This window comes from Tauraco erythrolophus, chromosome 14 (genome assembly GCF_009769465.1).
Source record: "Tauraco erythrolophus isolate bTauEry1 chromosome 14, bTauEry1.pri, whole genome shotgun sequence".
In the NCBI taxonomy this organism is placed as follows: Eukaryota; Metazoa; Chordata; class Aves; order Musophagiformes; family Musophagidae; genus Tauraco; species Tauraco erythrolophus.
The window spans coordinates 15,384,307-15,399,347 of record NC_141478.1 but is presented as its reverse complement, the minus strand read 5'-3'; the positions used below and the strand labels follow the sequence as shown (position 1 = coordinate 15,399,347).

General features: G+C 37.3%; 1 protein-coding gene across 1 annotated transcript in view; it reads right to left on the bottom strand.

Annotated features, from left to right (window-relative positions):
• Nucleotides 1-15,041, bottom strand: part of TCF12 (transcription factor 12) — a 173,169-nt gene that overhangs the window by 121,947 nt on the left and 36,181 nt on the right. The window contains 2 exon segments of the mRNA XM_086620007.1: nucleotides 1,516-1,584; nucleotides 5,221-5,294. Coding sequence (XP_086476133.1) covers nucleotides 1,516-1,584; nucleotides 5,221-5,294 — 143 coding nt within the window.

Sequence of the window (15,041 nt, the reverse complement as noted above, 5' to 3'; positions counted from 1 at the left end):
ACAACAATATTTTAGCTTTTAATAAGGTATTACCAGAGACTCTTAAAATAAATTAAACTGCTATGGTATACAAGAGAAGGATCGTTTATGAATTACTTATTGAACAAAAGATCAAAATACATAAACAAACACCCCACTCCAAGCATAGGAATATACATTCAGTTTTCACAGTGAAAAGAAATTACCAATGTGTTTTCCCCGCTTCCCCAAAAAACCCTACTCGGACCATTCTTCAATAATTCCATGAATAAATCAAAAACAGTGTGTGAATAAAGACATGGTAAAGTTTGCTGATAACAAAAAATATTTAAAAATCATCCTAACTACATGTTAATGCAGAGTTGCAAAGCAAATTCACCATGAAATTTGTGATAGAACAGCAGATAAAATTTGGTGTAAATAAATATGAAAGAAATACGTTAAAAAAAACCCTCAATGTCATAATAAGGAAAAATATCATCTTATTTTTCTACACAGTTTTTGAAACATTATCATTTCAGAGTTCAGTGACAGTGAAAAAACTGCAAGACTTAGTAATGAGTAAGAAAGGAACAGACAAAGAAAGTATCATTATGTCACGCAGAAGTTGATGGTATACCCTCATCTCAACTACTGGATGCAGCTGCAATCACTCTAACTCTTAAGCTATACAGAAGAAGCAGAAAGATTCAGAGAGTGGCACCAAGAAGTAACCATGGGTTAGAAGTTACTATACAAGTAGAGACTCATATTATGATCCTTCAATTTGGTCGAGAAGAGGAGACACATGCAAGTGGCATGTAAAATAAACATGTTTGTGGCGGAAAAAAAAAAAAAGAATTATAAAGTACACCAGTAACAGCTAATCATTACTACTCAGAACATAGTGGAAATCAGTTAAATCACTGGTCAGCACACTTAAGACAAAAACATCAGTATTTTTGCCACAAAACGCTTGTAATTATTACCAAAGCTGTAATCAAAGTTAGAAAAATTCATAACTCGCAGAGAACAAGTCCACCAACAGCTGTCAGAACAATGTCCAAAAGGTCAGCTCTGTCCAAGAAATCTCCTAAGCCCCTAAGTGCTGGGATCTTCCAGGAGAGTATGACAGTAAAGGTGGCAAAATATTTGCCCTATACTTACACTCTTTCCTTAAGCATCACTGCTGGACACAATCAGACCATCTATACTGACCTGAAGAAACCTTGGGCAAGAGTTGGGAAAGGAAGGAAAATGAAGGTGTCCTTTAGTCAGCCTTCCACTGTCTTATTTAATTAGCCTTTAGCAGGTATGTACTTAACTACCATCAAATTCCAATTCTATTTAATTGAAAATTGCTTATCTTTACTTGCCTTTGGAAATTCCAGCCAATGCTAGGCCAACAATTTAAACTCTTTAATAATTCAGACAGTGTATTGCGACCCTTAAAAGAAAACTCCAGTAGCAGGCTGCATGCAGATTGGGGGAAAAAAAAAAAATCCACACCCCCCCCCCCCCAAAATCCACACACAAGATAAAAAGAGTAAGTGGTACCTCTTGAGGTTTCAACTTTTCTATGTCTGTGGAGAGGTCTGAACTTTTTCCATGAAGACTGCCATTTTCCTGTAAACAGGTAAAGCAGTAAGAACAATAAGGACAAGAATAACATTCTATATTGAAATTATGGGGAAAAGCACTGGATTTTGAAGTTAAAGTTGCACATGTAAGACAAATATAAATATATAAATTAAACACTATATGTTCATCACCACAAAGAATCATCTAGGAACATAAAAGGCTAAGTGTATCGTATGCCCTGCCTCCTGAGCAAACTTGATCTATGTTCTGAAATACAGTCCCACACACTCATTTCAGCTCTTCCTCAGAGTCATCTGATCTGGCCGCATATAAAGTAGTAGTCTGAACTTATCTTTATTCAAAATTCTGAACCAGTCTCATGAGTTGCAAGAAAACCAAAAAATAAAGACCCTACACCTTACCCAAAATTTATGCATGCAAACTTGATTTAGACTGGTAAATGAAGTCCAGTGCTTTTTCAGTGATTTCAATGCAGAAGAGAACTTCCTTTGTTCTACTTTTTTTCAGCAGAAAATGGTCATTGGATGAATTAATTTGTGCCTCTTAACCATTACCAATTCTACATACAGACAGTGTATATTTCTAGTGTTCATTACTTTTTTTGGGGAAAACAGTTGTCATTTAAGCGCCACCCCAGGCAATCATTCTTTATTGCTTCATGCAGGGCTCTACAGGAAGTTCGATTTTCCTCTCCTCCCACTATGAAATTTTCAGGTGTATTGTAGGCCTGGTCAAAGACCTACATTCATTGGCCAAAGCCTCTGAATTCCTTTGGACAGCCACCTCTTGTCGATTCTGTGTAATACCTGTCCTGACCCTGTGGGACAGGCCTTCCTTATTCCTCAGTGCATGAAGATGATATGCTACATCAAACCAAGGAGATGAGCATCCACTACCTGGGGTCAGGGACCCCATCAGGAACTGCCGTCGTACCAATGCTTCAGGACTGTGGAGCCATCAGCTCACAGCTAAGCTGACCCCATGAAGAAATTTTATGGGCAGTCTAACATCACATTCTGTGCTAACAGGACACTTGCTCTTAAATTTATATCATTTAGCAGGTTTTCCAAAAAGAAAGTTCATGTGGGAAGACATTTGTAAAAATAATCAACTTGTAATAATCTTTTACTAGAAGTAAAAGACTTTTGTACCACCACCCACCACCCCCCCCATTTCTGCTGCCTTTAAACAAACAACAAAAACAAAAAAATCCCCTATTGAAGTGAAGAAAACTTGACCACCTCAACACTACAGGAACAAATGAATTTATTTAAAAAGAGAAGCCAAAGCATACAAAATATTGTTTCGGGAGACAGAGAGAAGAGGTGAGCCACCTTATTTAATTTTTAGTTTATAAATTTACAAAGTTTGTATGCAATTATTCAGTCTTTCTCTGTTCTAAATTTTATACTGATACACCAAAACCATGCTATAAAATCATTAAATTCAGCCACAAATATAAGTAGGGAAACAAATCTACATGTCTGTATTTTCAACGTCTAACTTTCTGAAAAAATCAGACAGCGTTAACTGTCAATTCTCTAAAATTAAACATATTTTATAACGTATTTAGCTTGAATCGAAAAAAATATTAAAACAGTATGCTCCAGTTTAAACAAAAATGAACATGTTTTCTTTTAAAAAAAGACACACCAAAAACCCCAACAAAAAAAACACCCATCACAAGCTGTAAATAAATGGTGCTTCAGAATGAACTCTCAGTATTCATCTCAAATTACTAGCATGCAAGAGAAAAGTCCTCTGCACTTAGCCAGCAGAGGAAGAAATACTTCAATAACATTCTGGAGATTGATTCCATCAACTATTAACAGTATATTCAGTTTGGTTACAGTCCAACTGGCTTTAGCTGAAATTTTCCTAACATAAATTATGATTCAGCAAGAACTGTTTGCTGGAAGGATAAATTTCTTTTTTTCTGTCTTACTCCACACTCTGTAGGTTTTTTGTTTGGGTGTGTTTTTTGGTTTGTTTTTTTTTTTTTCTTTGTTTTTTTATTAAATAAACCATTTTAAGTACAAGATACAATTGCTGGGGGTAGAGAGACACCTGACATGTATAAGAATTTAACATCTCTCTTTTTGCTGAAGCCTTCCATAGGCTCAAGACAAACCTACATTTACATTTGCTCTTCTTAACGATACATTCAAATATCACTGACTTCTTCCTATGATTCTAACTTCTGGTATACCTCTGTTAGAGCACTAACATCTGACTTTATTACCAACTTCAGGGTATAATGGTACAATCGCAGACAGTTTGATTCTCGACCAGTGTTTAAATTTCCTAGTCATGATATTCAGATATAATAAAACAAAACAAAAACAAGCAAAAAACCAACTCAAACAACAAACAGACAAACAAAAGACCAACACACCAGGCACCCTGACTTTGCATTATTGGAATGTTAGCTGGTTGATCCTCTAACAAAAAAATGTCATTAATATAGTCACATAGTCAATGACTCACGAGCTCAAATTCCAGGTAGGTCAGCTTAACTCATTACTGATTAAAATTGATCAGCAACATCATAAATGAGTGTCAAAACACCAAACACAATAAGAATACAAGTGAGTTGAAGCTGCATAATAAGATTCCATTTAAAATGTAGAAAAGGCATCTAAAGGCTGGGCTTCATGCCTCAAATTATGCAGGATTTTTTTTTTTTTTTTTTTTTTTTTAAAAAAGCCTAATTTCTATGTTGCACATAAATACTTGTGCAACCCATAAAGTCCTTTGATCTTTTTATTATAATTTATTTACCAAAGATCAATGGAAAAACTAGGACATCATGATAAATCTTTCTAATGCTCTCTTCCAAAGTCAGACAGACATTTTAACAATATCCAGTGAGCTGGACAAGACCTGGCAGCCTAGTCGCTTCATTCCACAGCAAGGGAAAGCTGCAAAGGTGCGAGAGCTAACACAGCTCTCTGGCTCAAAGGTACTGAAATCAGAATGGATTATTTGGATCAGGCCCATCAGCTATGCTGTGTATTTCTAGTAATTAATTCATTAGGCACTTAGCTCATTGGCTTTTTAGAGAGTAGATATTCATAAAAAGAAAATTCAGTAGATTAAAAGGAATGAAATTTACCAAGGAGGAAAGCTTGCTTATGACCATTGAGTCAAGTTTTAAAAAGGCACTGTTATTTTAGGATATGAGATACCATCAAAAACCTTTAGCTCAATAAGCAGGCTGGATAAAGCTGCAACGGGAACAGGAGGAAGGTATTTAAAAAGAGAAGCCTCTCTCCAACATCACGACACAGCACATACTATAGCTGCCTAATGTTAATAGAGAGGGCAAGAGTTCCCTACACTTTGCCAGTAAATCTGCTCCTGAATAAGTAACATGACTTCTGTTTTCATTTTCTGATCAGAAGGTAAATAAAAGGCATGCTCATCATTCAAGTATACAGTCATGTATGGTCTATTTTCATAAATCCTTAATCTATATGTTTTTCAACCTTAGAAATCTGAATTGCTATGGCGGCATATCAAAGTCATTAAAGTCTCTAAAAGATGCTAATCTGTGTATTTCAAGTAGCTTACACTTCAAAAACATCACCAAATCATCTGCTGATTTTCACTGTACATTCCCATAAACTTTAACCATGAATTATTATGTGGGAACCTTACCCTTGAAGATTCATATGAAGGACTTGGCTGACCGCTTGTTCCCCAGGATGTGGCACCTGTTCGCTCATCCATACCTAGCAATAAAAAAAAAAAAACCACAGACCTGTAAGAAAAGATAGCAAAAGCATAACCTTCTCTAATGCAACCTGAAAGCAAATTCATCCTCTTCCATACACTTAAAGTAAATTCATCTGCTTCCGTATACTTAAAGCAGTATTTCTAAAAACACTTCAAATGACGGTTTCCGTGTTAATAAAGCTAGCTACAAAGCAACCTGCTCATTTGGACACCTGCAGCTGCTGAAAACACAAGTAGAAAGAGTCAAGAAGATTTGCCAATCTGCAGTGTCTGACCTACTCAATCCATAAGAAAACAGCACGGGTTAACAGAACAAGGACAACCACGTTAGCCTGGCTTTTTGCACAGTCTGAATTATCCTGCATCTTAAGTACTGAATGTTGCAGCACATACTGTGAAACACACACTTGTTATCTACTCTTTGCTCTCATGTCTTGCTCAAGTATTGCAGAACGTGCAAAATTATTTCCCCTACTTGGTCTTTACATGACATGCAAGATATTTTAGCATAAGGGGGGAAAAAAGGCAAGACAGACTGGTTACATTTCAATGGCTTAAAAAAAAAAAAAACAACCACCAAACCAAACAACCCACAGAGACTGATGGTGTCTGCTTTGCTAAAACAGGAATCTTTAACTGTGTAACGGTTCTTTTAGAATCAGTTCCCTTTATGCAAATCCAGGTTACAGCTCAAAAGAGAAAGAGGAAGGAAAAAATAGGGAGATCTTTAAACTCTATACCAGAAGATATATTCCGTGTATTATTTAGCCAATGACCAGAAATTTTTTGCCAACACTTTCTCCATTTACTTTCTAGCCAAAGTTAACTGGTCAAACCATCTTTAAATCACATTCCAAAACAACTAGCTGCAGAAGCACCTGAATTCCTATAGCCAATTCATGCATATAGGATAAGGTTACTATTCTAGTAATCAGATTCCTCATTATCTGTATCACAAGATCTTTTTATTTTTTTTTAACAAGTGGACCAATTCCTAAATTGCAGACTTCAACATCCTTTGGCCTACAAAACAAAAGTAACTTGTCCCCTGTCACCCAAATTTCTCATAAAGAGTTTTGATATATAGTATAATTTTTTTACGTGATGTATAGTATCAACTATTTATGAAGCCTTATAATGTCATAATTTATAAATAAGAAGTAAGTGTCACAATTTATGAACAACAGCTGAGTGCAAGTTACTCCATACAATCATCTCTAAACCCTGACTTTATATTGCGACTATAAAATTTTCATGCATATCTCTCAGACTGGTCACAGTACAAAATAAAATGCAAGGAAATACTGTAAATAACTACCTATGCAGTAATAGTATTCTAATCATTATTTCCTTAAGAAATGTGTTTTATGAAACTACAAAACACTATTTTGACAGAGACAGCCTGCAGAAGGCATGTTACATTGAAAGCACAGCACCATCACCCAGAAAAAAATATAGACACCTTTTGTGTCGAGCGGGAAAGATCTTCAAGGCTGGAGAACGCGCTTTGAAAATGCAAAACCACAACTATATTGAGCCAGCAGTTTGTGGAAGTTTGCTGCATTTCGCAGCTGACAGCATTATTGTTTCATTGTAACTGATCCAGGAGCTGAGTAAAAGGTCGTGGCTGGCACTGCCAAAGGCAAAAGTAATCTTTTGGCACAACTGACTCTTTTCTGCCAGAAACAACAGCGCTAGTAATCCAGTGATTATCATAACAAGTCTTCCATGGCTTTAGTTTCAAAAGAGACATATAGCAAGGGGAGGGGTCAGCACTGAGAGAAAAGAAAAATATCTTACTGCAAGACAAAGTCCTTGGGAAACTCTAAGACACAGTACATCATATCAACCCATTCAGGAAATACATCAGTAGATACCAGTTATACATAGAGTGTTCAGATGCACGACCCCTAATCAGTAAAAAACAGACATTTAAAAATCTGAGTCAGTGGGACTTATGTTAAGGTTCTGCTAAATCAGCACATGTATAGCTAAAAATTCTCATATTTTATTTCTACCATTGGAAGTACGCAAATAAATTGTTTAAATAAACTGCTCTAAACCAAAATGTAATGGTTTAAGATGGGGTAGAAAGTAGTTTCTCAGCAGTTCTCAGAATTCTTTCTTCTAAAAAAGCCCGTACAGTTAGCTAGAGTAGTCAGGAGTATCAACACACTTCCTTTTTTCTGCCAGGTGTCTTTTTCCTCGTTTTCATGCAACATTTTTTCTTTTCTTACAAGCCCAAAACAGGCTTGCATCCAGACCTATCCTTTAATCAGAATTTGCAGACGAGGCACATGCAATCATGCTTTAGAAGCTCCTTGAAGGCTACAAGGAAGAATTTCATACACTGCATACAGAACACCGGCACTCTGATCTACTACCACTTGACATCTGGATTTGACTTGGAACGACACCTCTGCTGCCCGCAGCCCCCATCAACAGAACACAGGCAAAAGAGCGGAAAACCAGCTAGCCAACAACCCTTGACCGGAAAATCAGATACGTGTCTATGATGGCGCTCAAGGAATCTGTTCTGGTTTGCATACTAATGTTTTTTCCACCCATGACAGATGAGAAACAACCAAATGCTGCAAGAGATAAAGACCCAGACAAACTCTAGCAGGCTGGGCACAAATGAGCAACGTGTACTTTAAAACAGCCAAAGGTAGCTCTACATGAATGAGCCAGGAACGTAAGAAACATCGTCCAGATGGGAGAAGAGCCTGAAGTGGAGAACACACAGTAATAAGGAACGCAGGAGTCATCCATGGTAATAAATTCCATAAAGTCTCAAAGCAAAAGTGTCATCCAAAGGGTTCAAGCATTTTCCTGGGAGATGCAAAACAGAATGGAGGAACCAGAGGGATCATCACCTTCGTAGAACCCCTTCCACAAGGAAATGCGGTGTCCGATTCCAGTATCCACTAATTCATCAGGGACATTGAAGAGCACAGGAAAGCTGTGGCAGTTGGCAGAGCACTGGAAAACACCCTGCATAGGGAAAGGCTGCAGTATCTCACTCCGTTTAGGCAATGCAGAGGGGGGCAATTTAACAACCACATGTTATGAAGGTCTAACAACACATACACGCAGTCAGGCAGACTTTTAGTCTTTTTTCAGTAGGCACTGAGGAGGGAAAGCAATTGAAATGACTCATGAACTGATTTCATAGTTCTCAATCAAAATCGGCTACTTCTACAGCAGATATGCTGTAGCTGAACCAGGGAGCGACTGGGTAAGTTTGATGCCTCTTTGAGCGGGCTCAGCGGGCAGCCTGCGGCTGGCCTGGCTCCACGGCACTCACAACTGCTGTGCTATGCCAGGGAGGACTGGCAGGACACCACCGTGCAGACCGAGCACAGCCCGAATTTGGGACCCCGACCAGGCCACAGGAAAGGCTGAGTGTTCCTCACTTACCTCGGGAAGATCAGGCCAAGCAGTCACAAGGATGCTTTGTGGCTTTATGCACTGAATTCTGAAAAATCTTTGCTTAACATCACTTTTAAGATGGCACTGTGAGCACTTCAAGCTCTTCTAGAGGAAGAGCTGAAGAAACCAGTTGCCTCTGTACTTCAACATATGTATTCATTCTGAAGAACAGGTCCAAACATTCATTTAATAAAGAAATTGGATCTTACAATCAAACTGAAAGTTGTTGTTCTTGCTGGTATAAGACAAAGACGACAGTATTTAAAAATTATTTTCAAGAGACACAGGCTCTAATGTTAGTGTAAACAAGATACTATACTTTACAGGGTTACCATCTGCTATGATGTTGATCAAATAAATGATTTGACCAAAAAAGAAAAAAAAAAAAAAAAAATCACATTGTAGATTGTTATACTAGGTACTCAAGGTATGAGTTTCTATCTTTTATAGCTTCTTTATCCAATTTTGTTTCAGAGTAATGATATTCCTTCAGATAAGATTCAACAACTCAAATGAATGACAAAAAAACCTCGAACACAAACCGTAACAGTGTTGATTGTATTTTGCATCTTAGACACCCAAACAAATCAATCTACCATTAGAGTCTATATTGCAAAGGTCTATTGTGAAGTATGATACAAATTGTTACCTAAAATTATATTTTAGGTCTAGACTTTCTAGTAAGGGGATGCAAAGGGAAATATTATTTGATGGTGAAATACTATCTCAATTAAAAATTTTAAATTTCAATAGGTTAAGACTAGTTCTCAGCCTGTTCTTGTTGATTCCAAATAGTAAATTTCTCATTTTATAGTAGACTTAGTATTTTCAATAACATAATAAAATCATTTATATTCTAACAAAGTACCTGAAATTTGAAAGTCAGATAAACAAGTAAAGACAAGACACAGTTCCACACATTTATTACCGGGGGTGGGGGAAATACTCAAAACCAAAAGCAGCTTTGACAATAGATGTCATGTGGTGGGCTTAAAATATACAAAGTGAAGGGCATTAATCAAATTGAGAAGAGAAATGAAACCCAGGCAACCTATCCACAGCCTAACCACTTAAGTGCCATTGGGATAAATTCAAATGCAACATCATAATTAGGTAAAAGACAAACCATGTTCATCTCTAACTATATAAATAGTGGGCTTTCACTCCACCCACCCCTGCCCCCAAAGGAAAGGCAAGGGGAAGTACTTCAAGAGTGGCAGAGGGGGAAAAAAACATGAGAAATTTCAAATCTCAATCCATACTGTTTCTTGGAGAATGTACCAGTTGCTTTACAGCATATAGATATGAAGTTCCCCCCATTCCTCCAGACCAAAAATAAAAAGTTCCTCCTCAGTAACTAATTGTTTATTAGAGACACCAGTGGGAGTGGCAGAGCACTATTCCTTTTTGTACCTTTTGCTCCAGAGAAGATCAATGGAAATGCTGTGAATATGTCTCAGAAACACTGTCTTGAGTCCGAGTTGCCTGATACAAACTCTAGACTCCACAATTCCTTCAGGAAACTTCCTGAGATAATTTTATTTATTTGTATGATGCGGCTCACTCTCCCTCCCTGCATTAAGCCACAGAGTCCCAGATTGAACACTTATTGTGGGGTCTAAAGGCGAGATTCCTCCTAAACTTAACTCTTAGTTTCAAAACCCTTCCCAACTCGCCCAGTCAGGTTTATAACCATGAGAGTTGAGGTTATTAACTACCAATCTCTAATGACAGACATTTAAAAGTGCAACACAGCACTGCAGGGATTGAAGTCACCCTGAGGAGGCATCCGTTATCTCAATTATTACCCATGTAACCCTAGGTTCTATTTGAATATTTTTCTTTGCAAAGATCAGTTTGTGATATCTGTTTGACATAGCAATAGTGATTATTAAGAGTAGTAAATAAATTTGTGGTTTTGAAACAGTTTGTCCTGGAGAATCTTAGAGCACGATTATCTGACATAGCAAAGAACAAACATCCGCTATGCCAGTTACGGTGGAAATTATTTTAAGACTAGGCAATAAGATGCGCTAGACAAAGTTAATTTCTGTCTAAAGAAAAAGCAATCACAATTAAAACTTTAGTAGAACAAAATTGTTCAAATGGGAGGAATGTACAGCAAGTAGACAACTTGCCTGGGCAATAATCAAAACTTAGACCAAAATTAGCACTGACAGGAGTTAAAAATCAGCTGCAATCTAAAACATATCAGCAAACTGAATGATGTCTTCATAGAAAGCTGTTTAAAACGTATACTTTCATACAGAAAATTATTTGCAAGAACAGTATTTTCTCAGGTCAGAATACAACTTCGGGATGTACACTTGAACTTTTTCCAACAACAAAATACACTGCAGAAAGTCAGAATAAGGTGAGGGAAAAAAATCATGCTGGTTCAGGAAAAGCGATGAAAAGCTTTAATTTGTTTTAACAGTGTCTATTATAAACTTCAAAAGTCAGTACCAGTAATACAGTTCCTGTATAACGATCAAGTATGTTTTAGATTTGTTTCCACTCATTACCTAAATAAAATTTGCTATTAAAAAAAAACCCCACACAATTACTACTTTTAACTTGATTTCACAAACAATCCTATTCATTTCTTGACATAAGGTCTATGCATTCCCTAAGAACAAGATTTGGTTATGAATTTCTGTAATAGTAGTGCTCTTACATAAGCGTCAGAAGTTACCTGCTTCTCTCTCCTAGAATTCTCTGCTTCCTCGACGCTAAATAGCGTTGCTGAACATGCCAAGGTGACCTGGCATGACCTGCGCGCTTTAAATACAATACAACCTGCTCAAAACAGAATTGGAACTGGCATTTCCCACCCGAACTGTACTAAGCCAGAAAACTGCACATTTCTGCACCCATCTTGCCAGAAAAAGTACATCACATACAGTTGAAAGAGAAGAGCACATCTAGCATACTGTATGTACTATACTGTATGCAACAGATTTGTTATTTGTGTATGTTGATTCAGACAGTTCAATAATAAGCTAATGACAAAAACCTACAAAAATTAGTGTTTAAACTAGGTTAAGAAAAAAAAAATTTCCTTATAGATCCTCAGAGATGCTCAGAGCACTACACAGTAAAGCTATTCTTTGCCCCGAAAAAAGTATTTCCCTGTATTAATACAAGCTTTACTATTATCCTCCATTCAATTTAAGGTTAGAATTATAAAATAAAAAATCAAATGTTAATATTCATGTATTATATTCTGTATATAAATTATATTTACATGTGTGCATACACAGAGCGTATTTTGAAACCTCCCTGGTTACAAACGTGAATAAAGCAAACCAGCTTAGAGATGAAGCCTCTATCAGGGATACAACCCAGAGCTTTCATTCACATGCAAACACACACACAGTTAAACTGCTATTATATTGCATCATGCTGCGTATTCTCCTCTCTACACTGAGCCACGAAGTATCAGATTGAAGAGCTCTAACAAGTGAGTCTCAACCCTACAATATTAGCTGTAACAATAATCCATTCTACTGGCAAATTTTCCTGTGGTTACTTCAGTTATGACTCAACATCTTTATATAACCACTCACTTAAAAAAAATATATATATTTATATATGCACCAAATCAAGGCCAGTGTCACAAGACTGCACACAACAGTCAAAACACACAAAAATATTCAAATATAGCCTCACAGTCAACAGCTACTGTTACCAACTGTATTACAACAGCACAGAAAACTGCCAATTCGGGCACCAGAACACAATACAATCTGAGTTACACAGTGTGTAACTGAGGCACTAACTCTCAAGAGCAAAGAAAACACTGCAAGTGTAACAGCTTTTCTAACAACATGTCTAAAAGCCTTAAGAAAAAGTGCTTTCAGGCATTTACTGTGTCACAAGGCATCCAGCAAACGCTGACCCTTTTGAAAACAAACTCCAAGATCAACCTGAGGTCAGTATGTTTTCATGGTGTTGATGATTGTCATGCATCTTTATACATGTACCATTAAAATTATCCAATTGCAACAAACTAAAAGCACTTTGCTGATATTCAGATGATCATTAATGCATTAATTAACACTCAAACCTTTTAAGGAAAGAGAGACTCTCTGACATACCAAGCAGTTTAAGCAGTGGGGAAAAAAGAAAAAAAAAAGAGCTGAAAAAACACATATGTAAGAAACATCACATATTTTGAATTTCTGAGTGCATAGAGGTGAACCAGAGGAGAAATAAAGTACCAGACAAAAACCTTGCATCTTCGTGAGCCAGAACTTTGAGCTTCAAGTAAAATGGCAAGTATCATATACAGTACAGCCAAGGCAATGCCGATGCAATTCCACATTTACACTTCTACGATTGGAAACAAAGATATTTACAGATATGCAGTCAACATCACAGAAGTCTGAGTCTGATCTTCAGAAGACCTAGACCAAACTGTTTCTTAAAAGCATGTGGAAGAAAACCTATACTTTGGTAAGGTACATAGCACCTCCGTATCAGATTTTTGGTTACCCTACACCACTGAAATCTAAAGTCTATCTATGAACAGCAGCTTGGCATCTCACATTAAAACAGCAATACATCTAAATGTTAACATCTAACATCTTAACGTTTTTCATAAAACAAAGCATGTAGAATACAAAGAAGTTTGAAAGGTTTTTAGTTTATCTCTAGATAGATGTGTCTTTAAAATGAAGATTTCTTACAATTACTCATACTAAAGAGCACATCTAAGACTCACCCACAGGACTGAACTCTCACTGCTGAACAAAGCAGAAGTCACACATCAGGGGTCGTGTGAACGTAAGTTCTTCATAAGAGAATTCAGGCTCTTTCAATTCAGCTGGGGCAAAGTATCTATTATATTGGGACATCACCATTAAACATCATCTTTTAACTCTAAAACCAAGGTTTATCTGTGTAGTGTTTAAACAGGGAAGAATGCTTAATGGATAAATGCAAGCACTGCACATCTGTTCATCTAAGCCAGAGATGTGGTGGGCTAGCTCCAAGTTACATGTGAAAAAACAATAGAATAAATATAGCAAATGTTGACTTAGGTAATTATTATAACCTGGCTCACTTCTCTCTCTCCTTTTCTGTCAAAAATCGAGAAGAAATCCTCCATACTTCTTCATTGTCACCCAAGAAAGAAGCTTTTGCAAGTTTAGGCCTTCACCATTTGCCCTGCAGCACAACGAAGTGCCCTGCTGGTTTGTCCAAGGGAAAGGTAGCACCTATTCCCTCAGTAAAAAAAAAAGCTGCCTAGAGCAAAACGTGTTTTCTTTTATTATTTTAGGCATGGAGAAAAAAAATTTAAACTAAACCATTAAAAACTTTCAAGAAGCATTCCTACCTGCATTTATACAGTCAAGAATTTGAGCTGATGGAAGTTAGCGTTAGCCTGCAGTATCAAAGATTACTTTTTCCAGTATGCATTTTGTACTAACTAGTGCTTCCCCCTCCATAAGCTAGCTGGAATGTAGTAAAGCTCTTGTCAGATGTTCTCCTCCTGCAGAGGCCCAAAACCAACAGTTCTCAATAATTCCATTACTTCCATAAGTCATAGCCAGAACCCAGTCTGAACAAACGATGGAGATGTAGCACAGCCTGTGCTGCCAGCAGGGCCCTCAGACACCTTAAAAAGACCCAACAAACCCAAACAAACAAAAAACCCCAAGAAATCTTTCTTTCCTCAACGTTGAGACATTTTTTCCAACCACTTCTTTTACAGAGATTTTATTGGCGTTTTTGAGCCTCATTCTCAAAGTAAGAAAACGTGACATTCTCTGTCAAAGGGGAGAAATCCGTCTTTAAATTTTCCAGATATCATTGTATCTGCCCAAATATTTGCTACATCAAGCTCCTTGTTGGAGGGCTCTTAGGCAGGCAGGCTTTGTGCTGACAGCTCCCTTGGTGCGAGTGGCAGTAAACGATGTCGTGCCCACAATGCTGGCAAGCTGCTATGGTACAATTCAGTCTCCTACATCAACAAACGAGGCGGAAGGAAGATCGCTGCCTGATGTTAACGGGTCTTGCACTAATACATAGCAGTACTGCAGCAACGGAGGTGTCTAACCCCAAAAACATTTGTTTCTGTTCACTAGGTGTTTCCACTCTTTCCCTTTGTTTAAAAGAAAGGCTGTTCCTCCCATTGAACCAAGACATCTCACCACAGCTCATTGAAGTAACTTGTTGCCTGACACCTGTATTCACTAGTTTCTTCCTTCATAAGCAAAAGGTATTAGCTGATCTACTAATTTCTGCTGCACTTCGGGATCATCTGTGTTTTAACATTCTTCTGCTAGTATATCCATGTTGTTACA